Raw genomic sequence first — 26522 nt, 5'->3', positions numbered from 1 at the left:
TAATAGTATAATGATGATACTGCCGTAAATTATAGTAAAGTAACAATCCGCCTTTTAAGTTAGTGATAATTTAACGATAGGAATCAAATATCACCACTTAATAGCCTTAATCAGATCTACCACAAAGTTAACGCAAATATATGATTAATTTACATGAGACTTTTAAATGTTACTGATTTTGTATCTTAAATGCAAGCCGTTCGTACGATAATGAGTTGTATTTAAAGTTCTCTATTCGGGGATAACATTTATAACTACTTCGCAAGTCTTCAGTCACTGAGTGTCTGCGGTACAAACCTGCAGTGTGAACATGTTTTGGCTTGCAATACTTTCTTGTCTTTTATACTCAGTACTTTGTGCTGATCCTGAATCTCGCTTAGTGCAGCTGGATCAGGGCCCTGTGCGCGGATATAAAGATGTGAATGAAGGTGTATTTGTCTTCAACGGTATACCGTACGCCACGGCACCGACTGGGCGGGACAGATTCCAGGTAATTTAAAGCACAAAAAATAATGTTTCAATGTTATTTTATGTATTACAAATTACCTGTGACATGTTCCAAAATGGTTACTATATTGTATATAAATTGTTACTTTTTTAGGCTCCTCTACAACCACCGACCTGGTCTGAACCGTTGGAAGCCGTGGAAAAGAATATTATTTGTCCACAGTTAAATTTGATGAATATAAATATATTCTCAAAAATGATTCACTTTTGGATTATGCATATGGGTGTTACAATTATTGCAAATAGTCACTCCTATCACCTCTTAGCGGATGTACGTCGAATTACTAATAACCCTGTATATAAGCAAAGTCTGAGGTATTTCTGACGATACTTAGAATCTTACAAAGCTACTTACTACGTAACTTTAGGACAAAATACAAAAAATATCCAACAAAATGCTATTTATTTCAAAAGACCATTATTCTTGTTTCTATTGGTATTGAACTTAAATTGTTGTTATAAATAAACGAAATTTCACAACGTATTTATGTTTTTAACCGACTTCAAAAAAAGGAGGAGGTTCTCAATTCGTCGGGGCATTTTTTTTTTTATTATTTTTTTTTATGTATGTTACCGAATTACTCGAAGATGGCTGGGCCGATTTTGACAATTCTTTTTTTGTGTGAAAGGGCATGTTTTACAGGTGGTCCCATTGTCAGGAGATCAGGATCTGATGATGGGATCCTGGAGAAATCGAGGGAACTCCTCAAATTTTATAGGCACACCTATAGAGATTTTGATTTTATTCAAAGTGCCTTGGTCATATGCTCACGAAAAGTGACATTTGATGAAGTGGAACTGATGATGAAGACCACAACTGGTAATCAGAACCTATTAGTAAGTAACTATTTTACGGGTTTAGTTCTATTTCTTTAAGATAGTCGTCAAGCAATTGATGTTAGTAAACATACCTATGATGAAGTCTAGCTGATCGTGGACTACCAGGAGAACTCCTCAATGATTAACGGCATTGCATCGGGAAAAATGGTATTGTCTAATTGGCGATGATACAGTAACCATTAGGCTATTGTAACTTAGGTAACGCTTAATTTGAGTTGCAGTCCACATCGTATTGAAACGGCGTTGAGTTATGTTTAGAGTCGAAAGCCGAAATGTACTGAGTATAATAAAGTGAATGACAAACACTACCAATTGTAATTATAAATGACAAAACAACACTGAAAAGCAGTAAATAAATTTTTATAAATAAAAAAAAACCGCCTTCAAAAATGAACTAAAAAGAAAAAAATAATCAGTTACATCCATATCCAATTCACGATTTTTTAATCACCTTTTGAAGTCGGTGCCAATAAAGTAAATAAATTCCTACATTGAAATCATTTAATTTGTATCGATAGTAAGGTTTGTCTAATGGTGTCATCTATACAATAAATAGATTTAGTTTTTGTATGTATGTATTATGTACCTATATTAGCAATGTTGGCACCGACTTTGAGAGGTGATTAAAAAATCGTGAATTGGATATGGATGTAACTGATTATTTTTTTCTTTTTATTTCATTTTTGAAGGCGGTTTTCTGATGTAATTCTTTGCATCCTCAAAATATAGACTTTTTGGTACACCGACGAATAGGTTTAATCGGAAACCGATAGTATTTATCGTAGATTCCATCCCACAATAACATCCTTTTCTTCAACAAAGGTCCTCTCAATTCCAAAGTTGTATTAATTAACATATGTGGTGACCAGTCCGTGCCTACTGGCTACCATGTTGGTAGATTAGAGTCAGATGGTACTGGGTTTCTGAAAAAAAAAGCATTTTAAATTCTCTGTTTTCATCATTACAACGATGGGAATTATCACGAATGATGGTGTTGATATTACTAGCATAATGTATCACCACATTATATGTCATAATTAATTTGTATTAATCAGCTTTCTAAGTATTTATTTTTTAATTCTCATGTTGTTGAAGTCGCAATGGCTAGTTAGCAAGTGCGTTGTCCGGTAGCAACAATTACTTAATGACAACGTACAGTAACGTGCGATTTGCAACCAAATTTTTGATTACATCGTCGGTCTATCGTTATAAGTTGTTAAAATCAACGATATGCAACTACTACTAACGTACTGCTATTTTGGCATTCGTCAAACAGCCGCGTAATTATGAAAATATGTCAAATATAATGTAATTGTAACCAACCTTTACTCACAAAATTATCGAATATTATACATATACAATAAGTATATTGTATCGTGTAGTATCTAATGTAGTAACATTAGATACTACACGATGAAATTGGATGAAAATTTGAACAAGAAGACTTGAATAGTACTCACCCAGATGTTATAAAATTCAACCATAATTCTCTTATAATCAATTTCATCTTCTTATATTCAGGCGAAATGGAATTTTCATCCCTGAAAAATTCGTCTAAAACAGCGTATGTTTGAGCACAATGATCTGCTCCGCGAATATTAGTATGTGGAATTATTGGGGTATCGTTGTCTACAAACGAGTACTCGTATAAATATATTTGGTTATTTCCATTTTCCCCTTGCATCTTTACTGATCTCAGTGTTGGGTATGCAAAAATAACATCTGTGAAGTAGTTGATATACTCTAAAATTGTTTCTTCTCCTACCTTTTTGTTACCGAAATAGAAATGTTTAATTTGGTTTGCTACTTGTTCTTTTTCATTTTCAGTAGCGAACTTTAAATCGGACGGAAGAAAATCCGAGAATTTTACATTCATCTGATGCTTCCAAGTATCAAAAAGAGGCAAACGGAATAATCCTTCCATTTCAGCAAATCCGTACAACATGGGATATTTCTTATATTTACCAGACTTTAATATCTGAACTGGATTATCATCAAGAAATCGTTCTTGACCCACAAAACGCTCCACACATGGAGACATCAAAAAAGTTGAATCTTTCCTTTCCATGACATTTGGTAAATTTATTTCTTCAATGGATACTGTTTTACAAAATTCTTCTAAAGCGTTGAAGTCATCCACATTTTCGAAATTTAGCATTTTTGCGTACTCCTTAGCGTTCTTAATGGGATCAGATTGAATACTAAACGCTGCAGTAATTGCACCACTCTCTGGGATAACCCTTTTAAACAAACCTTGTGCCATTTTTGATATCATTAGAAGATCTACTGCGGATGAACCAGCACTATAACCCGCTATTGTAACTTCATCAGGATTTCCACCTGAGCTGAGTCCGTCCAGCAACACCGTAGTACTTCAGAATATACTTTATTTAAAAGTATGTATGTATTTAAATACATATAAAAAAAACACTCCTGAGGGAGTGTTTAAATAAATGAATATTCGGCAACGCCTGTCAAATAATGCACGTGGCCGGTATTTTATGACGAGGTTTAGTAGCCTAAACCTCTCAAATATATAGAATATTGGGTTGAAGACGTAGGTAACCCTCCGCTTATGTATGTATATAATTCGTGTATAATGAGTAAAAAAGAATATATCGTTTTAAAATACACAAGTGTCGGTATGCGACCGGCGCCTGCACAACGATAGAATGACGACGCAGAAAACGCAGTGTTGCCGTTCCACGAAATTGACAGACAATAAAGACAACGACGGTTACGGTTCAAAAATCGAAGTTTTGTTATAAAACCGATAAATGTTTATAAAAATAAATACTATAATTTTAGTAGAAATTAATTATAGAAATAATAAAATTTTTAGGGTTACACGGTAAAATCATCTGATGGAATCTGATACCACCGCCCATAGATATCTACAACATCGGGGGACTTACAGGTGCGTTGCCGGCCTTTTAATAAACGTAGAATATAACTGTGATTTTAAGAAGTCAAATAGGATATTGAAATCTTCATTTTGGTTTGATTATATTTGCTCCTTCGTCGATTGCAATGGAAAACAGAGTTCCATATATATATATATATATATTAATTAAAGAGACTAACTAGCTCTAACAGAATTTCCAATTTTCAGGTTTTATTGTTTTCTCTGCTACGTTTGTGTTTAGTAGTGAGTAGCTACACCAAACTCCCGTGCGTTATAAATCACAACTTTTCATTCAAAATAAAAATATTATTTATCAATGATAAAATTAGCATGAAATGAATGAGATCTCATTTTATCTCATATTATTATATGACGTGGAATAAAAATAACTATTATTATTGAGACAGTTATCATGATGATTATCACATTTCTTGTAGTAATCATTTTGCAATTGTTATCACTTAAGGAGACTTTTGATTGATTGTACTGTAATACTACAATACAGAGTACTGATGCTTAGCGGTAAAATATTGACGAGAACGGATGAACCTGACTATAAATCCAGTAACCGAAGATTTTACATATTACTAAAATTTATTAAACTATATTCGTAATTACGACAGTATCGTCATAAGTTATTCTTAAGTATTTTAGTCAGCAAATAAAGGCTTTTATTAGGATTTATTAGTTACGTCACATTTCCGGTGCACTGTAAATCGCAACATATGATTCACATTATTCATTAATAATAATAAGAATAATAAGAATTTATCAATAATAATAATAAGCATGAAAGGAAAGATTTAGTTCTATATTTATATTATTAGGTATATTTTATAGATAGTTTATCAACGTTATGGTTCGTGCTTTTCTGTTCTTTAGTTGTAGGTCTTTAATAGTATAGTTTGTGCAACTGTATGCATTCGATATGTGTCGAACACAGAAAAGTAAATGTATTTTCAGTTTTTAAGCCTCACTATAAAACAGGTATAGCGCATTAATCCAAACCATTATACTGGTACCACCAAATGAAAAACAAACACAAACTCTTGGTCCGATTTTTTCTTATAATAATCAAACAAAGGCATTTATTAACATAATAATTAATAACATTACATGCTTAAATATTAATCAGAAATAGTTACTATACAAATACTATAAGATGTGATTGTAAGATTGTTTATCTGTTTCTTAAGCTTAGACGTCTTAGCTAATTAGGGAAACAGAATAGGGTACCTAACAGCTGCAGCTTCCCATGCCTGTGAGTTAATTTTCGACGGGCTCCTAGCACGCAGTCGAAGTCGCATTCGGAAACTAATATATGTACATATAAAGATTTTTATGATGCACACACACAGTTAATCAAACACAATTGAGTTTCTTGTTAAGAAAAGAAATGATATTTAATGTTATTATTAACAATGTCTGTTTCTAAATCACGAGATACTTTACTTTTTACAATCACAAGATAGCTTCTAGGTTTGTGTATTTCATGGTTAACAAAATTTATTCGTCATGTCTCTACGCGTTCGATGAAGGTTGATGCGCGGAATTCAAATGAAAAAAAATACATTTTTTTGTTGACATACATGTTTAAGAACCATTAGATTTAATTTAAACCAAACCGCTGTCTGTGGTTTTGCTTTCCTTCAAAATATATCACAGTCGGATAAGATCGTTCGCCACCAAAATCTATTTTCATGTGCTCAGTATAAGAGATAATCTGCATCACCGATCGAGAATGACGTATTGCGTCGCAATGAATTGATGTTTAGATTCAAAAGGTACTAAGAGTTTAAGACTTGATTAAGGAATGTATTTGAAAACTCACGAAGGTTTTCTTACTCTGACTGTATGTTAAATTGAATTGAAGTTGAATTTTACAAAAATCAAGCCGGGTCAAAGTAAAAGTTATACATATATACATGTATATCGAAAGAAAAAATAGAGATCTTATCATACAATGCATTATGACCTCATAGGACATGGCCATTGGTTGGGCGAAGATACACCCGAGACTGCCCTTTCTTTTCCTTTTTATTTTGACTATATGTATAATCTAATATATATCTAAATATTAATCAAGTTTATTTAAATCATGAATAGACATTAATTACATCAGAACAAAGGAGCGATCTCACATGAGAACACTATTAAACTGCAGTCTTAGAAATGACTTTTATTGTTACGGGTATGATCTGTTTAGTGTATGTTAATATTTAAAAAAATATGTTAGGTTTATTAGACTCCTTTATCTGGATTTACACTCCGAGCAATCGGGGCTAGTGCCATGAAGGCAAACTTTAGAAGATAAGAAAAATGTGCATATAAACCTTAAGGCTAATGCTAAGAGTCAATCTCTCATGGCAAACTATATTGGCAAAAACAGAACCATAGGTATATTTCTATTGCTCGTTAAGTTAAATTAATTGATGCAACCGCTCTGTGTCAAACGGATATCGTTTGCATATACATATCATGTATTCTGTGATACTTTTCTACGCATACACAAAACCCAGCTACTCAGAAGATTGCCCATGATATATTCATCCGCAGACGTTCATTGAAGCAAACTCTGCGACGATACTTAGGATCTTACAGAGCTACCTACTACCTACTACCTTCAGAACAAAAAAATATTCTACAAAATGCTATTTATTTCAAAAAAACCATTATTCTTGTTTCTATTGGTGTTAAACATAAATTATTGTAACAAAGAAATGAAATTTCACAACGTATTTATGTTTTCTGATGTAATATCTTTGCATCCTCAAAATATAGACTTTTTGGTACACCGACGAATTGGTTTAATCGGAAACCGATAGTATTTATCGTAGATTCCATCCCACAATAACATCCTTTTCTTCAACAAAGGTCCTCTCAATTCCAAAGTTGTATTAATTAACATATGTGGTGACCAGTCCGTATCTACTGGCTGCCATGCTGGTAGATTAGAGTCAGATGGTACTGGGTTTCTGAAAAAAAAAGCATTTTAAATTCTCTGTTTTCATCATTATAGTGATGGAAATTATCATGAATGATGGTGCTGATATTACTAGCATGTCATAATTATTTTCTATTAATCACCTTTCATAGTATTTATTTTTCAATTCTCATGTTCAGATGTTATAAAATTCAACCATAATTCTCTTATAATCAATTTCATCTTCTTATATTCAGGCGAAATGGAATTTTCATCCCTGAAAAATTCATCTAAAACAGCGTATGTTTGAGCACAATGATCTGCTCCGCGAATATTAGTATGTGGAATTATTGGGGTATCGTTGTCTACAAACGAGTACTCGTATAAATATATTTGGTTATTTCCATTTTCCACTTGCATCTTTACTGATCTCAGTGTTGGGTATGCAAAAATAACATCTGTGAAGTAGTTGATATACTCTAAAATTGTTTCTTCTCCTACCTTTTTGTTACCGAAATAGAAATGTTTAATTTGGTTTGCTACTTGTTCTTTTTCATTTTCAGTAGCGAACTTTAAATCGGACGGAAGAAAATCCGAGAATTTTACATTCATCTGATGCTTCCAAGTATCAAAAAGAGGCAAACGGAATAATCCTTCCATTTCAGCAAATCCGTACAACATGGGATATTTCTTATATTTACCAGACTTTAATATCTGAACTGGATTATTATCAAGAAATCGTTCTTGACCCACAAAACGCTCCACACATGGAGACATCAAAAAAGTTGAATCTTTCCTTTCCATGACATTTGGTAAATTTATTTCTTCAATGGATACTGTTTTATAAAATTCTTCTAAAGCGTTGAAGTCATCCACATTTTCGAAATTTAGCATTTTTGCGTACTCCTTAGCGTTCTTAATGGGATCAGATTGAATACTAAACGCTGCAGTATTTGCTCCACTCTCTGGGATAACCCTCTTAAACAAACCCTGTGCCATTTTTGATATCATGAGAAGATCTACCGAGGATGAACCAGCACTAAAACCTGCTATTGTGACTTCAGCGGGATTTCCACCAAATTTAGCAATATTTTTGTTAACCCAACGTAGTAAGGCAACTTGGTCCTTCATACCAGCATTACCAGGTACATCTTTTGTGCCTAAACAAAGGAATCCGTGTGCCCCCAATCTGTAATTAAAAGTAACCGCGACAATTTTGTTACTTTTTACCAAATTTTTAGGCTGCAAAATGTTTCCCGCGCCACTAACATAAGCGCCCCCGTGGACATACACCACGACTGGCAGTTTTCTATCAATTTTTTCTGGGGCGTAAATATTAACAATTAGACAATCTTCTTGAAATATTGCACCACTTATATTCATCAAATTAAACTGTGGACACATAATATTCTTTCCCACGGCTTCCAACGGTTCAGACCAGGTCGGTGGTTGTAGAGGAGCCTAAAAATAAAACAATTTATATACAATATAGTAACCATTCTGGAACATGTCACAGGTAATTTGTAATACATAAAATAACATTGAAACAATATTTTTTGTGCTTTAAATTACCTTGAATCTGTCCCGCCCAGTCGGTGCCGTGGCGTACGGTATACCGTTGAAGACAAATACACCTTCATTCACATCTTTATATCCGCGCACGGGGCCCTGATCCAGCTGCACTAAGCGAGATTCAGGATCAGCACAAAGCACTGAGTATAAAAGACAAGGAAATATTGCAAGCCAATACATGTTCACACTGCAGGTTTGTACCGCAGACACTCAGTGACTGAAGACTTGCAAAGCCGTTATAAATATTATCCCCGAATAGAGAACTTTAAATACAACTCATTATCGTACGAACGGCTTGCATTTAAGATACAAAATCAGTAACATTTAAAAGTCTCATGTAAATTAATCATATATTTGCGCTAACTTTGTGGTAGATCTGATTAAGGCTATTAAGTGGTGATATTTGATTCCTATCGTTAAATTATCACTAAGTGAAAAGGCGGATTGTTACTTTACTATAATTTACTGCAGTATCATCATTATACTATTAGTATTATTTGTACATAGTAAGTATAATCGTTTACCGCTATCTGTCGGTATGTATGTTTAGAATTTTAATATCTGTCTAGGGATTTTGATGAGGTTTTTTCAACATTGTGTTGCTGTTTTTTTTTTCTCAATATTGTATATTTTCAAAAAGTCTTAAAAAGGCCACGATGTATGTCTATCTCTTAGGGATAACCACAATAAAAATATTTATCCTTTATTTTTTAAGAGATATAATGCCTATTTTCACAACGACTTTAGGCAATACAGCAATGATCCTTACCTAATTAAGTATCTTAAATAAATTGTGCGTATAAAATAGATCAATAGGGCCTTCTACGACATGTAATGGAAATAAATAACTTCGAAGATATTACAGATCTATAACGCAGCGACTTAGCGATTTGTATTGTCTAATGACAAAAAAGCTGTGAACGGTTGTTCGATTCAGGCATTCTGTAGTATATTTATTATCAGTATTGTACCCATGCACAGCTGAGGCGGGTCGAGTGCATAAAATATACATCAAACTATTATATTCAAGTGAATCACGTTTGAATGGTTATGTTACAGTTAAATTAAATATAAAGCTTCCACCGAATATAAAATAAATTATACCGAGAAAAGCCGGTAAGAAACTCAGTAGTTAGTTAATCTTAGCCATCAATTAATTAATAGTGTAAGTCAGTAAATTACAATTCAATTATATGTCATACGTAAAAATCATCAAAAATATACGCGGTTTTATCATAATTATAATATTTAGGTACCTATGAAGAATTCCTTCGATGTTGCAGATGTCCGTGGGAGTGAGATGGGCTTTCAGCGCCCTTAGCAAAATCAAAATTAAAATTTGATTTTATTCAAGTAGGCCTTTACAAGCACTTTTGAATCGTCATTTTACAATTAAGTGAAGCTACCACCGGTTCGGAAAGTAGATTCTACCGAGAAGAACCGGCAAGAAACTCAGTAGTTACTCTATTTCAACATTTAAAAAATACAAAGTCATAGTAGCTGTGGCGGCTATAGGAAACTTCTGAAATCGTGGAGATACGACGAATGGTAATTTTTTTAGCAGTACACGCGCAAACTTTCGTCTTTTTGAGGTTGAAGTGGAAGTTTAGCCGGGGGTCCGTAGTTACTAAATGAACCGGTGAAGGCAGGGAGCCGGTCTACTTCCCCGCCATCAGATATGTTAATAGAGTAATAAAGCAATCATATATGGACTAAGTTTAGCCGGCCCCATGCCGAAAATTAGAATAATGAAGACTCGATTTCAGACACAAGTTTGTTCCGGTTTTCTCCGGCCGGTGACCGGTGTATGAGGTGTCTACGTCTGCATAGCAATGAATGTTATAGTAGTCATTGATATGAAGAAGAATCAGAGTGGGTGATAGACCGCAACCTTGTCGAATACCAGCATTAACGAATTTTAAATCAGGGCATTCACCATGTATAACGAATCCAATGCTCCGATTTACCAAAAAGCTTAATTTCGCTAATGCCTCCTCCTTGCTCTCAACTGTTTCCGCCCATCTATGAGTAAGGTAATCAAGAAGATCATCGGCTGAACGCCGACGACGAAAACGAAAAGAAGGAGGTAATGGCTATAGGCCTGTAATTATTTGGGCGGGTCTGGGCGGTTGCCCTTTTTAGCGATCGAATGCACCAAAGCAGTCTTCCAGGAGTTACTCAATAAAACATACGGGGTTATTGGTAATTCGACGTATTCTCGTTAGGAGGTGATAGGGGTGACTATTTGCAATATTTTTAAGCCCCACGGTTCACTTTTGCATGAGATGCATCATTTGAGTTTTTGAGTTATCGCGTTTTTTTAGCTTTTTATCAAAAATTGTCAAAAATGCAACTTCTAAAACTTATTAAAAGAAAAGTATCAATTAAAATCATTTTTTTACTTCTGTTTTATAAAAAACGATTAAATACTGGATATGTTTCACTATTAAAATAATAATTATCTGTCCAAATTTAGAAATGCGAGACTAAAACGAAATAATTTCAATATTTTTTTGATTTTTTTTCCTTACTACTGCCTTAAGAACAAAAAAAAAGTCAGAAACGAACTTGGTCTGCAAATTATTTTAAAAACATGCCCGTTTTCTAGGCTTTACAAAAATGTATAAAAAGTAGGAATTTATTTCAAAGCAACCGATATATATATTTATATTCTCGTCTTTTTTAATCTATTTCGCAAGTAGTGAGTAGCTTCTCCAAACCCCTGTGCGTTATAAATCACAAGTTGTCATTGTTTGTTGTCAAAATAATAATATTATTTATCAATGATAAAATTAGCTGAAATGAATGAGATCTGATTTTATCTCATATTGTTATATGACGTCGAATAAAACTAACTATTATTATTGAGACATTTATCACGACGATTATCACATTTCTTGTAATAATTAAATTGCAATTGTTATCACTTAAGGAGACTTTTGATTGAATTGTAATACTACAATACAGAGTACTGATGCTTAGTGGTAAAATATTGACGAGAACGGATGAAACTAAGGGAGACCTGTGTCGTAAGGCAACCTGACTATAAATCCAGTAACCGAAGATTTTACATATTACTAAAATTTATTAAACTACATTCGTAATTACGACAGTATCGTCATAAGTTATTCAAAAGTATTTTAGTCAGAAAATAAAGGCTTTTATTAGGATTTATTAGTTACGTCACATTTCCAGTGCTCTGTAAATCACAACATATGATTCACATTATTCATTGAATTTATCAATAATAATAAGCATGAAAGGACAGATTTAGATCTATATTTATATTATTAGGTATATTTTATAGACAGTTTATCAACGTTATGGTTCATGCTTTTCTGTTCTTTAGTTGTACGTCCTTTATAGTATAGTTTGTGCAACTGTATGCATTCGATATGTGTCGAAAACAGAAAAGTAAATGTATTTTCAATTTTCAATGACATAGCCTCACTATAAAACAGGTATAGCGCATTTATCCAAACCATTATACTGTTACCACCAAATTAAAAACAAACTCGTGGTACGATTTTTTCTTATAATAATCAAACAAAGGCATTTATTAACATAATAATTAATAACATTACATGCTTAAATATTAATCAGAAATAGTTACTATACAAATACTATAAGATGTGATTGTAAGATTGTTTATCTGTTTCTTAAGCTTAGACGTCTTAGCTTATTAGGGAAACAGAATAGGGTACCTAACAGCTGCAGCTTCCCATGCCTGTGAGTTAATTTTCGACGGGCTCCTAGCACGCAGTCGAAGTCGCATTCGGAAACTAATATATGTACATATAAAGATTTTTATGATGCACACACACAGTTAATCAAACACAATTGAGTTTCTTGTTAAGAAAAGAAATGATATTTAATGTTATTATTAACAATGTCTGTTTCTAAATCACGAGATACTTTACTTTTTACAATCACAAGATAGCTTCTAGGTTTGTGTATTTCATGGTTAACAAAATTTATTCGTCATGTCTCTACGCGTTCGATGAAGGTTGATGCGCGGAATTCAAATGAAAAAAAATACATTTTTTTGTTGACATACATGTTTAAGAACCATTAGATTTAATTTAAACCAAACCGCTGTCTGTGGTTTTGCTTTCCTTCAAAATATATCACAGTCGGATAAGATCGTTCGCCACCAAAATCTATTTTCATGTGCTCAGTATAAGAGATAATCTGCATCACCGATCGAGAATGACGTATTGCGTCGCAATGAATTGATGTTTAGATTCAAAAGGTACTAAGAGTTTAAGACTTGATTAAGGAATGTATTTGAAAACTCACGAAGGTTTTCTTACTCTGACTGTATGTTAAATTGAATTGAAGTTGAATTTTACAAAAGTCAAGCCGGGTCAAAGTAAAAGTTATACATATAAACATGTATATCGAAAGAAAAAATAGAGATCTTATCGTACAATGCATTATGACCTCATAGGACATGGCCATTGGTTGGGCGTAGATACACCCGAGACTGCCCTTTCTTTTCCTTTTTATTTTGACTATATGTATAATCTAATATATATCTAAATATTAATCAAGTTTATTTAAATCATGAATAGACATTAATTACATCAGAACAAAGGAGCGATCTCACATGAGAACACTATTAAACTGCAGTCTTGGAAATGACTTTTATTGTTACGGGTATGATCTGTTTAGTGTATGTTAATATTTAAAAAAATCTGTTAGGTTTATTAGACTCCTTTATCTGGATTTACACTCCGAGCAATCGGGGCTAGTGCCATGAAGGCAAACTTTAGAAGATAAGAAAAATGTGCATAGAGTCAATCTGGCATGGCAAACTATATTGGCAAAAACAGAACCATAGGTATATTTCTATTGCTCGTTAAGTTAAATTAATTGATGCAGCCGCTCTGTGTATATCCGTTTGCATATACATATCATGTATTCTGTGATACTTTTCTACGCATACACAAAACCCAGCTACTCAGAAGATTGCCCATGATATATTCATCCGCAGACGTTCATTGAAGCAAACTCTGCGACGATACTTAGGATCTTACAGAGCTACCTACTACCTACTACCTTCAGAACAAAAAAATATTCTACAAAATGCTATTTATTTCAAAAAAAACATTATTCTTGTTTCTATTGGTGTTAAACATAAATTATTGTAACAAAGAAACGAAATTTCACAACGTATTTATGTTTTCTGATGTAATATCTTTGCATCCTCAAAATATAGACTTTTTGGTACACCGACGAATAGGTTTAATCGGAAACCGATAGTATTTATCGTAGATTCCATCCCACAATAACATCCTTTTCTTCAACAAAGGTCCTCTCAATTCCAAAGTTGTATTAATTAACATATGTGGTGACCAGTCCGTGTCTACTGGCTGCCATGCTGGTAGATTAGAGTCAGATGGTACTGGGTTTCTGAAAAAAAAAGCATTTTAAATTCTCTGTTTTCATCATTACAACGATGGGAATTATCACGAATGATGGTGTTGATATTACTAGCATAATGTATCACCACATTATATGTCATAATTAATTTGTATTAATCAGCTTTCTAAGTATTTATTTTTTAATTCTCATGTTGTTGAAGTCGCAATGGCTAGTTAGCAAGTTCAGTTAGATCGTTTAGATGCGTTGTCCGGTAGCAACAATTACTTAATGACAACGTACAGTAACGTGCGATTTGCAACCAAATTTTTGATTACATCGTCGGTCTATCGTTATAAGTTGTTAAAATCAACGATATGCAACTACTACTAACGTACTGCTATTTTGGCATTCGTCAAACAGCCGCGTAATTATGAAAATATGTCAAATATAATGTAATTGTAACCAACCTTTACTCACAAAATTATCGAATATTATACATATACAATAAGTATATTGTATCGTGTAGTATCTAATGTAGTAACATTAGATACTACACGATGAAATTGGATGAAAATTTGAACAAGAAGACTTGAATAGTACTCACCCAGATGTTATAAAATTCAACCATAATTCTCTTATAATCAATTTCATCTTCTTATATTCAGGCGAAATGGAATTTTCATCCCTGAAAAATTCGTCTAAAACAGCGTATGTTTGAGCACAATGATCTGCTCCGCGAATATTAGTATGTGGAATTATTGGGGTATCGTTGTCTACAAACGAGTACTCGTATAAATATATTTGGTTATTTCCATTTTCCACTTGCATCTTTACTGATCTCAGTGTTGGGTATGCAAAAATAACATCTGTGAAGTAGTTGATATACTCTAAAATTGTTTCTTCTCCTACCTTTTTGTTACCGAAATAGAAATGTTTAATTTGGTTTGCTACTTGTTCTTTTTCATTTTCAGTAGCGAACTTTAAATCGGACGGAAGAAAATCCGAGAATTTTACATTCATCTGATGCTTCCAAGTATCAAAAAGAGGCAAACGGAATAATCCTTCCATTTCAGCAAATCCGTACAACATGGGATATTTCTTATATTTACCAGACTTTAATATCTGAACTGGATTATCATCAAGAAATCGTTCTTGACCCACAAAACGCTCTACACATGGAGACATCAAAAAAGTTGAATCTTTCCTTTCCATGACATTTGGTAAATTTATTTCTTCAATGGATACTGTTTTATAAAATTCTTCTAAAGCGTTGAAGTCATCCACATTTTCGAAATTTAGCATTTTTGCGTACTCCTTAGCGTTCTTAATGGGATCAGATTGAATACTAAACGCTGCAGTATTTGCTCCACTCTCTGGGATAACCCTCTTAAACAAACCCTGTGCCATTTTTGATATCATGAGAAGATCTACCGAGGATGAACCAGCACTAAAACCTGCTATTGTGACTTCAGCGGGATTTCCACCAAATTTAGCAATATTTTTGTTAACCCAACGTAGTAAGGCAACTTGGTCCTTCATACCAGCATTACCAGGTACATCTTTTGTGCCTAAACAAAGGAATCCGTGTGCCCCCAATCTGTAATTAAAAGTAACCGCGACAATTTTGTTACTTTTTACCAAATTTTTAGGCTGCAAAATGTTTCCCGCGCCACTAACATAAGCGCCCCCGTGGACATACACCACGACTGGCAGTTTTCTATCAATTTTTTCTGGGGCGTAAATATTAACAATTAGACAATCTTCTTGAAATATTGCACCACTTATATTCATCAAATTAAACTGTGGACACATAATATTCTTTTCCACGGCTTCCAACGGTTCAGACCAGGTCGGTGGTTGTAGAGGAGCCTAAAAATAAAACAATTTATATACAATATAGTAACCATTCTGGAACATGTCACAGGTAATTTGTAATACATAAAATAACATTGAAACAATATTTTTTGTGCTTTAAATTACCTTGAATCTGTCCCGCCCAGTCGGTGCCGTGGCGTACGGTATACCGTTGAAGACAAATACACCTTCATTCACATCTTTATATCCGCGCACGGGGCCCTGATCCAGCTGCACTAAGCGAGATTCAGGATCAGCACAAAGTACTGAGTATAAAAGACAAGGAAATATTGCAAGCCAATACATGTTCACACTGCAGGTTTGTACCGCAGACACTCAGTGACTGAAGACTTGCAAAGCAGTTATAAATATTATCCCCGAATAGAGAACTTTAAATACAACTCATTATCGTACGAACGGCTTGCATTTAAGATACAAAATCAGTAACATTTAAAAGTCTCATGTAAATTAATCATATATTTGCGCTAACTTTGTGGTAGATCTGATTAAGGCTATTAAGTGGTGATATTTGATTCCTATCGTTAAATTATCACTAAGTGAAAAGGCGGATTGTTACTTTACTATAATTTACTGCAGTATCATCATTATACTATTAGTATTATTTGTACATAGTAAGTATAATCGTTTACCGCTATCTGTCGGTATGTATGTTTAGAATTTTAATATCTGTCTAGGGATTTTGATGAGGGTTTTTCAACATGTGTTGCTGTTTTTTTTTTTCAATATTGTATATTTTCAAAAAGTCTTAAAAAGGCCACGATGTATGTCTATCTCTTAGGGATAACCACAGTAAAAATATTTATCCTTTATTTTTTAAGAGATATAATGCCTATTTTCACAACGACTTTAGGCAATACAGCAATGATCCTTACCTAATTAAGTATCTTAAATAAATTGTGCGTTTAATATAGATCAATAGGGCCCTCTACGACATGTAATGTAAACAAATGATTTCGAAGATATTACAGATCTATAACGCAGAGACTTAGCGATTTGTATTGTCTAATGACAAAAAAGCTGTGAACGGTTGTTCGATTCAGGCATTCTGTAGTATATTTATTATCAGTATTGTACCCATGCACAGCTAAGGCGGGTCGAGTGCATAAAATATACATCAAAGTATTATATTCAAGTAAAATCACGTTTGAATGGTTATGTTACTGTTAAATTAAATATAAAGTTTCCACCGACTATAAAAATAAATTATACCGAGAAAAGCCGGTAAGAAACTCAGTAGTTAGTTAATCTTTGCCATCAATTAATTAATTGTGTAAGTCAGTAAATTACAATTCAATTATTTATAATACGTAAAAGTCATCAAAAATATTCGCGGTTTTATCATTATTATAATATTTAGGCGAGGTGCACCTATGTAGAAGGTCTCCGGTGTTACAGATGTCCGTGGGAGTGAGATGGGCCTTCAGCTCATTTAGCAGCGATGAAAAAAGAAAATGAACACATTTATTTTAAATAAACTCAGATATAATTAATCGGAGAAAATGGATTCGGTAAATACATATTTTAATCGTGAAGATATGTTTGGAGAGCGTCGATAATATCGATTTTGAATTTCGAAACCGGAATGCTTTACACACATTTATGTCGAGAAAATTATGCAAGTGCGTTTAGAATTACATTTCTTTGTGACATTTGTTTTGCTTTGGTTTTACTTGTTTAGACTAAACTTTATTTCAACCACAAGAGGATGACAACTTGAACTTAAACTTTAATTAGGAGATTCCTTTATCCATACAACTGGCTGGAACAAAAAAAAAATTTAAAAAAAAAACAAAAGAAAATCGCGTGAAATTTAATAAACCGCCATTAATTTTTCTTTTCGCGCGCGGACTGTTAGACCGATATTAGCGCTACTTTTAATTTGTGAGAAAGTAAACAATAATCATTATTGGTAGTGTTATTTGGGATTAATTTGGTAACTAAGTAATTTACTTCAATATGTACGATTTGATGACTTTTTTGTGTTAAGATAAATTCGAGGTAAGAACTATTTTTGGTTTGTTAGTAATTTAATAAATTGTTTAAAGTTATTTATATTCTCGTCATTTTAATCTATTTCGCTAGTAGTGAGTAGCTACTCCAAACCCCTGTGCGTTATAAATCACAAGTTGTCATTCAAAATAATAATATTATTTATCAATGATAAAATTAGCATGAAATTAATGAGATCTCATTTTATCTCATATTGTTATATGGCCTGGATTAAAAATGACTATTATTATCGAGACATTTATCACGACGATTATCACATTTCTTGTAATAATTAAATTGCAATTGTTATCACTTAAGACTTTTGATTGATTGTATTGTAATACTACAAAACAGAGTACTGATGCTTAGCGGTAAAGTATTGACGAGAACGGATGAAACTAAGGGAGACCTGTGTCGTAAGGCAACCTGACTATAAATCCAGTAACCGAAGATTTTAAATATTACTAAAATTTATTAAACTACATTCGTAATTACGACAGTATCGTCATAAGTTATTCAAAAGTATTTTAGTCAGAAAATAAAGGCTTTTATTAGGATTTATTAGTTACGTCACATTTCCAGTGCACTGTAAATCACAACATATGATTCACATTATTCATTGAATTTATCAATAATAATAAGCATGAAAGGACAGATTTAGATCTATATTTATATTATTAGGTATATTTTATAGATAGTTTATCAAAGTTATGGTTCGTGCTTTTCTGCTTCTTTAATTGCAGGTCTTTAATAGTATAGTTTATGCAACTGTATGCATTCGATATGTGTCGAACACAGAAAAGTAAATGTATTTTCAGTTTTCAATGACATAGCCTCACTATAAAACAGGTATAGCGCATTAATCCAAACCATTATACTGGTACCACCGAATGAAAAACAAACACAAACTCGTGGTACGATTTTTTCTTATAATAATCAAACAAAGGCATTTATTTACATTAGGGTTGCTGAGGATTCCTCTTCCGCTTCCTCATAATGCAAAAACACCGAATAATTTTGGGTTCCTCAACCGATACCGCTTCCTCATAAATAAAAATTAAAAATCCTCTTCCGCTATCGCTTCCTCAAAATTTAAGAGCAATTTAAGAGGAATCTGAAGTTGCAGTAGACACATCCTGCCCCACAGCCACCGCTTCCACGTTTACCAATAGAGGAGAGGTGCGTGTTACTAAAGCTATTATAAAATTACTACTATAAAAACGACATTAAAAATAACTAATTAATATGCATGAACACAGTCTTTAATGGCGGAAAAATGTTCCGACATATTTGGGAGCTTTAGGGCGATACATATCTTCTCCTCCATCAAGTATGCCCAGCGAACGACGTTTTAGCAGTGTTGGATTAGTACGAGTATATGATGAGCTAAGAAACCGGTTGTCAGGGGAAACAGCGTCCAAATTATTTTTTACAAAAAAACCTCCCTATAATTAATTTTGATTATTTATTAGTATTCAATTCCTTTATTTTGATTAATAAAATATTTAACTTAAGTAATTAATAAAGATATAAAGACTGCACTTTTTTTAGTATATGTATGTTATGTACAGACAGGACAACGGCTTTTCGATTGGGTCCGCTAGTATTTATAATTTCCTATCTTCCTAATCCGCTCTCTCTGCTGCTTCCTCATCCGCATCCTCTTTCTCGAAAAATATCCTCATCCTCATCCGCATCCTCAAAATTTGCGTTCGAAAAATCCTCTTCCTCCTCCTCTTCCTCATCATCACTCACATCACTTCCTCAACAACCCTATACATAATCTATACTTATAATAAATCTGTAGGGAGGTCAATTCTGTACATGAAATATTTTTACAAAATAACTATCAGGGGGTGATCAGGGGTCGATACTGATGGCAAAAATGCAATCAGTAAAATTTTTGTCTATCTGTCTGTCTGTCCATATAACCGTTATAGAAACAAAAACTACTCGACGGATTTTAACGAAACTTGGTACAATTATTTTTCATACTCCTGAGCTGGTTATAGTATACTTTTCATCACGTTAAAGTCCATAGAAGCAGAGCAGTGAAGGGAAATGTCTGAAAAACGGGAGAAGTTACCCCATATTTTGAGCTTCCGTCGCGTGTTTAGCCTTAATGGTTAAAGCTACACAGAAATCATGTATTACGAAAATGTTCTCCTTAAAATTATACAAAAAATATCCCATGATAGCCTATGTCTATATTTTATGGTCGACTCACAATAACACGTGTCACTCCCAATAGCGTAGTAGTTTGAAGCTTTCTGATTATATTTGTCTATTCCTACGTTTATAACACTCTCAATCATCCCAAATTACAAAAGTTAACAGTATTAACTATTCCATAAAAAAAAATCATAGAAATCGGTATAGAAACTGATGTTTTTGTATGTGTGTCATCGATAAACTCAGAAACTATTTGATCGATCATTATGAAAATTGGTATGTTTATCTATTGTTTTATGGAGAAAGTAATTATTTCATCCGTATCATTAAAAATAACCAACATATGGCCCTTACGTGTATCACCATACACTTATATTCCGATCCACCGATAATTATAAAATATGAAATAAAAAATGAAAATCTATTCAAAAAGCATAACAACTAACTTAATTTCCGTCATATGCCAATAAACATAAAATAATCACAACAATAATAATTGTCATTTTGTTAAGAAATAATCGCAAGACCTCCCGAACATCGAGCGCTACCAAGAATTACCATACCGTGAGAAATAATCACACCATGCATTCCTTGAAGCTACCACCTGTTGCCAGCGTCGCTGCTTTGTTTCGCAAGACCTCCCGAACATCGAGCGCTACCAAGAATCACCATACCGTGGGGACCATTCAGTGATTTACCGATTTCGTTATAAATATGTAATTCAGACTACAGAACTTCACTTTCTGTTCTGAAGTCAAACAAACTGTCACGTATTATAAATTAGAAATAATTAATTGTTAAATTGAATTACTTAAATAAACGTATAAGTTAAATTCGTTCGGTTTCATTCTGCATCCTCAACGGCAGCCCTACGTAATTATTTTAAAATGAGATAATTATTATAAATTACAAATATGGGAAGAAGTGATTAGCTGTTCTGATTATAAGAAAGTAAACAATAATCATTATTGGTAAGTATACTCATAACTCCAATCACAATGAATCTTTAGTATAAAATGTAAACGTAAGACACATAACCAAAAAAAAACAACTTATTTATATAAATAGAAACCACCATGCCATTGAAGAAACAAAAGATCGGAATATCAACAATATATGCGTAGCATCATCCAAAAGAGCTACGGAAACAACACAACTACAAGAAATACGTTTAGAAACAAATAGAATCCGAATTTCTACTTTAAGAGCTGCCAAAACAGTTAGTCAACGAAATGATCAAGTTCCAGATCTTCGAACAAGCATCTTTATCGTGAGATACTGATAAACCTGACAAGCCCAATGACTGGATGATGAATCCCGATGTGATCATTGGTTCAATGAATATAGTATGCCCATATTGTCAGGCTAAATAAACTGATGGTAGATGCTACTCCATTGGTAAAATGTATTTACCACAACTGGTTGAACCACCAGAACCTCTTCTTACCTACGTTACGGGAACTATTAGGAGTCTAAATATTTCCTTCAGTATATTAGAAATTACAATTAATGCTTTTAAATGACATCTTTTGGAGCAACAAATATTGTACAATACAATAATTTCGCGTCTACGTTTAAAGTGTATCATATGAGTGGTTCACTTCTTCCAGTATCTAAATAAAATCCCCAATCTCTGGACTTTTATTTCACGGACAACGTAGAAAAAGATTGATCTTCGATGCATGTTCAGTACGACAACTAATCGAGAAATAATCGGTAAATTTAGGATTATGCCTAAAACTGCTCTAGAAAGTGAAAAAACAAATGATTCAAAGTAATTATCAATGCAGATAGAACGCAGAGCATAAAAGGCGTATTAAAGCTTCCATAGCTCCTGAAGTCACAGCTGTAATTGTCGGTACAGAAATTACAAAACGAGGTATTGTTATCACTAAGCGACACAAAAACAATCAAGGTGTCGCTGAAAAATATCAATCGTATTACAATTATTACGATTATGCGAGCAGAAGATGGATATCATCTCGGACTGTTTCAAAATAATCTCACGACTGGCTTTGTGACATCGAAGCGTTAGATTTTTATGCGTATCGTATAATGATTAGAGATAATTAATCTAACCATATTCTGAAGTATCGTCAACTGTTTTAACAATTCATTGTTGACATGTACGCTATGGTCGAAAACGAACGATTAAATTACATTCGATGCAACCAATCAAAACTTCAAGCCAAAGGGTACATTTATTTACGAGATACATACAGATGACAAGGTTGTAAATGTAATAACATCGATATTTGATAGAACCGGATAATAGAGGACGTTTTGGTGTGATACAAACTTTTCTAGACTATAGAAATTTAATTAAAATTTTCATCGTACCAACTATACATCGAGATTACACCAACAAAAACATTCTCATAAATCATATCGGTTTCCGGATTCAAAAAAAGAAGATATGATCTTGATAAATAAGTTTATGGGTGTTATGACCAATCTGCAGCCTATCGAGAACATCATTGACGAATATTAAATGAAATATTTTTTAAGTATTTGATTAGATCTCGCATGTTTCTTGATTATTTGTACATTCTATCAGTAATTAATAACAAAATTAAAAATTAAAAAATATTTTTCTACGACTAATGCCCAGCGAAGCGGGCGGGTATAGCTAGCTAGTAATTAATAACATTACATGCTTAAATATTGTTCAGAAATAGTTACTGTACAAATACTATTAGATGTGATTGTAAGATTGTTTATCTGTTTCTTAAGCTTAGACGTCTTAGCTTATTAGGGAAACAGAATAGGGTACCTAACAGCTGCAGCTTCCCACGCCTGTGAGTTAATTTGGGACGGGCTCCTAGCACGCAGGCGAAGTCGCATCCGGAAACTAATATACATATAAGGTTTTTTATGATACAGGTCTAATGAAGTATTAATATATGGTATCAATATATATATATAGAATCGGGTAAGAACAGGTTCGCCACCAAAATCTATTTTTGTGTGCTCAGTATCTCTCGATAATTTGCTTTACCGATCGAGAAATTTGGTGAAGATTTGGTGTTTAGATTCAAAAGGTACTAAGAGTTTAAGACTTGATTAAGGAATGTATTTGAAAACTCACGAAGGTTTTCTTATTCTGACTATACATACAGTCAGTTAAATTGAAGTTGAATTTTACAAAAATCAAGCCGGATCAAAGTAAAAGTTATACATATATACATGTATATCGAAAGAAAAAATACAGATATTATCATACAATGCATTAATGACCTCGTAGGACATGGCCATTGGTTGGACGTAGATACGAGACTGCCCTTTCTTGTCCTTTTTATTTTGACTTCATATATAATCTAATAATATATATAGATATATATATTAATTACATTAGAACAAAGGAGCGATCTCACATGATAACACTATTAAACTGCAGTCTTGGAAATGACTTTTATTGTTACGGGTATGATCTGTTTATTGTATGTTGAACCATTTTAGAGTTATCACTAATAACGGTTATGTTTTTACAATAATCTGCAGAACAAGTTTCATAATGATTTTTTTAAGGCATTTTTGAAAAAAAATTAAAAAAAAATGAAATAATATCGTCTTCCGTCTCCCATTTTTAAATTTGGGCTGATAATGATTGTTTAAATATTGACAAATATCCAGTGTTTATTCGTTTTTATAAATCAGAAGAAAAAAATAGATTTTTATTGATATTTTTTCTAAAAACAGTTTTGATGTTGCATTTCTGACAAATTTTGAAAAAAGCTAGAAAAACGTCATAGCTCAAAAATGATTCACCACCTCTACGTACATCCGACGTCGAATTACTAATAACCCTGTATATAAACAAAGTCTGAGATATTACTTACTACGTAACTTTAGGACAAAATACAAAAAAATATTCAACAAAATGCTATTTATTTCAAAAGACCATTATACTTGTTTCTATTGGTATTGAACTTAAATTGTTGTTACAAAGAAACGAAATTTCACAACGTATTAATGTTTTCTGATGTTCTTGCATGATCTTTGCATCCTCAAAATATAGACTTTTTGGTACACCGACGAATTGGTTTAATCGGAAACCGATAGTATTTATCGTAGATTCCATCCCACAATAACATCCTTTTCTTCAACAAAGGTCCTCTCAATTCCAAAGTTGTATTAATTAACATATGTGGTGACCAGTCCGTGCCTACTGGCTGCCATGCTGGTAGATTAGAGTCAGATGGTACTGGGTTTCTGAAAAAAAAAGCATTTTAAAGTCTCTGTTTTCATCATTACAACAATGGGAATTATCACGAATGATGGTGTTGATATTACTAGCATAATGTATCACCACATTATATGTCATAATTAATTTGTATTAATCAGCTTTCTAAGTATTTATTTTTTAATTCTCATGTTGTTGAAGTCGCAATGGCTAGTTAGCAAGTTCAGTTAGATCGTTTAGATGCGATCCGATAGCAACAATTACTTAATGACAACGTACAATACCGTGCGATTTGCAACTGAATTTTTGATTATATCGTCGGTCTATCGTTATAAGTTGTTAAAATCATCGATATGCAACTACTACTAACGTACTGCTATTTTGGCATTCGTCAAACAGCCGCGTAATTATGAAAATATGTCAAATATAATGTAATTGTAACCAACCTTTACTCACAAAATTATCTTATTATAATATTATATTATACTACATTAAATACTACATGATGAAATTTGATGAAAATGTGAACAAGAAGACTTGAGTAGTACTCACCCAGATGTTATAAAATTCAACCACAATTCTCTTATAATCAATTTCATCTTCTTATATTCAGGCGAAATGGAATTTTCGTCCCTCAAAACTTCGTCTAAAACAGCTTCAGTTTGAGCACAATGATGTGCTCCGCGAATATTAGTATGTGGAATTATAGGGGTATCGTTGTCTACAAACGAGTACTCGTATAAATATATTTGGTTATTTCCATTTTCCACTTGCATCTTTACTGATCTCAGTGTTGGGTATGCAAAAATAACATCTGTGAAGTAGTTGATATACTCTAAAATTGTTTCTTCTCCTACCTTATTGTCACCGAAATAGAAATGTTTAATTTGATTTGCTACTTGTTCTTTTTCATTTTCAGTAGCGAACTTTAAATCGGACGGAAGAAAATCTGAGAATTCTACATTCATCTGATCCTTCCAAGTGTCAAAAAGAGGCAAGCGGAATAATCCTTCCATTTCAGCAAATCCGTACAACATGGGATATTTCTTATAGTTACCAGACTTTAATATCTGAACTGGATTATCATCAAGAAATTGTTCTTGACCCACAAAACGCTCCACACATGGAGACATCAAAAAAATTGAATCTTTCCTTTCCATGACATTTGGTAAATTTATTTCTTCAATGGATACTGTTTTATAAAATTCTTCTAAAGCGTTGAAGTCATCCACATTTTCGAAATTAAGCATTTTTGCATACTCTTTAGCGTTTTTAATGGGATCGGATTGGATACTAAACGCTGCAGTATTTGCACCACTCTCTGGGATAACCCTTTTAAACAAACCTTGTGCCATTTTTGATATCATTAGAAGATCTACTGCGGATGAACCAGCACTATAACCCGCTATTGTAACTTCATCAGGATTTCCACCAAATTTCGCAATATTTTTGTTAACCCAACGCAGTAAGGCAACTTGATCCTTCATACCAGCATTACCGGGTACATCTTTTGTGCCTAAACAAAGGAATCCGTGTGCTCCCAATCTGTAGTTAAAAGTAACTGCGATGATTCTGTTACTTTTTACCAAATTTTTAGGCTGAAACATGTTTCCCGCGCCAGTAAGATAAGCGCCCCCGTGGACATAAACGACGACTGGCAGTTTTGTATCAATTTTTTCTGGGACGTAAATATTAGCTATTAGACAATCTTCTGGAAATATTGCACCACTTATATTCATCAAGTTTAACTGTGGACACATAACATTCTTTTCCACGGCTTCCAACGGTTCAGACCAGGTCGGTGGTTGTAGAGGAGCCTAAAAAAAACAATTTATATACAATATACATATATAGTAACCATTTTGAAACATGTCACAGCTAATTGTAATACATAACATAACATTGAAACAATATTTTTTGTGCTTTAAATTACCTTGAATCTGTCCCGCCCAGTCGGTGCCGTGGCGTACGGTATACCGTTGAAGACAAATACACCTTCATTCACATCTTTATATCCACGCACGGGGCCCTGATCCAGCTGCACTAAGCGAGATTCAGGATCAGCACAAAGTACTGAGTATAAAAGACAAGAAAGTATTGCAAGCCAAAACATGTTCACACTGCAGGTTTGTACCGCAGACACTCAGTGACTGAAGACTTGCGAAGTAGTTATAAATGTTATCCCCGAA

General features: G+C 33.2%; 3 protein-coding genes across 5 annotated transcripts in view; all 3 read right to left on the bottom strand.

Moving 5' to 3' along the window:
- Window positions 1–16350, bottom strand: part of LOC124538895 (cholinesterase 1-like) — a 21378-nt gene extending 5028 nt beyond the window's left edge. Inside the window, exons 1-3 of one of the 2 annotated variants that reach the window (XM_047116160.1) lie at window positions 16095–16350; window positions 14719–15983; window positions 14065–14162 (exon numbers count right to left, since the gene is read on the bottom strand). In XM_047116160.1, coding sequence (XP_046972116.1) covers window positions 14065–14162; window positions 14719–15983; window positions 16095–16274 — 1543 coding nt within the window. In that variant the 5' untranslated portion in view covers window positions 16275–16350. Of the gene's footprint in view, window positions 1–13062; window positions 14163–14718; window positions 15984–16094 lie in introns of those variants that run through there. The other variant, XM_047116151.1, reaches the window with a different exon arrangement.
- On the bottom strand, window positions 6984–8988 carry LOC124538910 (cholinesterase 1-like). The gene is made up of 3 exons (XM_047116171.1): window positions 8748–8988; window positions 7373–8636; window positions 6984–7228 (listed from the first exon to the last, which is right to left on the bottom strand). Exons 1-3 carry the CDS (start codon window positions 8925–8927, stop codon window positions 7023–7025), a joined length of 1650 nt encoding a protein of 549 aa, XP_046972127.1. The 5' UTR covers window positions 8928–8988; the 3' UTR covers window positions 6984–7022.
- On the bottom strand, window positions 6984–26522 carry LOC124538882 (cholinesterase 1-like). 2 transcript variants are annotated; one of them, XM_047116139.1, is made up of 4 exons: window positions 26267–26522; window positions 24886–26150; window positions 24177–24362; window positions 6984–7041 (listed from the first exon to the last, which is right to left on the bottom strand). In XM_047116139.1, the coding sequence occupies exons 1-4, from the start codon at window positions 26444–26446 to the stop codon at window positions 7023–7025; spliced, it is 1650 nt and encodes a 549-aa protein (XP_046972095.1). In that variant the 5' UTR covers window positions 26447–26522; the 3' UTR covers window positions 6984–7022. The 2 variants fall into 2 exon arrangements, with proteins under 2 accessions (XP_046972095.1, XP_046972086.1); XM_047116130.1 differs by lacking the exon at window positions 6984–7041 and having other exon boundaries at window positions 24152–24362.

Source organism: Vanessa cardui, chromosome 2, assembly GCF_905220365.1.
Source record: "Vanessa cardui chromosome 2, ilVanCard2.1, whole genome shotgun sequence".
In the NCBI taxonomy this organism is placed as follows: Eukaryota; Metazoa; Arthropoda; class Insecta; order Lepidoptera; family Nymphalidae; genus Vanessa; species Vanessa cardui.
Note: the sequence above shows the minus strand (reverse complement) of the source record. Positions and strands in the feature narration are given on the sequence as shown.

Excerpts from the sequence above, each read along its gene's own strand:
- LOC124538910 (XM_047116171.1), bottom strand. The coding sequence starts at position 8,927 with ATGTATTGGCTTGCAATATTTCCTTGTCTTTTATACTCAGTGCTTTGT. Across the intron at positions 8,637-8,747 it reads CTGGGCGGGACAGATTCAAG|GCTCCTCTACAACCACCGAC; the intron begins GTAATTTAAAGC and ends TTTTATTTTTAG. Across the intron at positions 7,229-7,372 it reads GTTGAATTTTATAACATCTG|GAAACCCAGTACCATCTGAC; the intron begins AACATGAGAATT and ends CTTTTTTTTTCA.
- LOC124538882 (XM_047116139.1), bottom strand. The coding sequence starts at position 26,446 with ATGTTTTGGCTTGCAATACTTTCTTGTCTTTTATACTCAGTACTTTGT. Across the intron at positions 26,151-26,266 it reads CTGGGCGGGACAGATTCAAG|GCTCCTCTACAACCACCGAC; the intron begins GTAATTTAAAGC and ends TGTTTTTTTTAG. Across the intron at positions 24,363-24,885 it reads TTGAATTTTATAACATCTGG|AAACCCAGTACCATCTGACT; the intron begins GTGAGTACTACT and ends TTTTTTTTTCAG.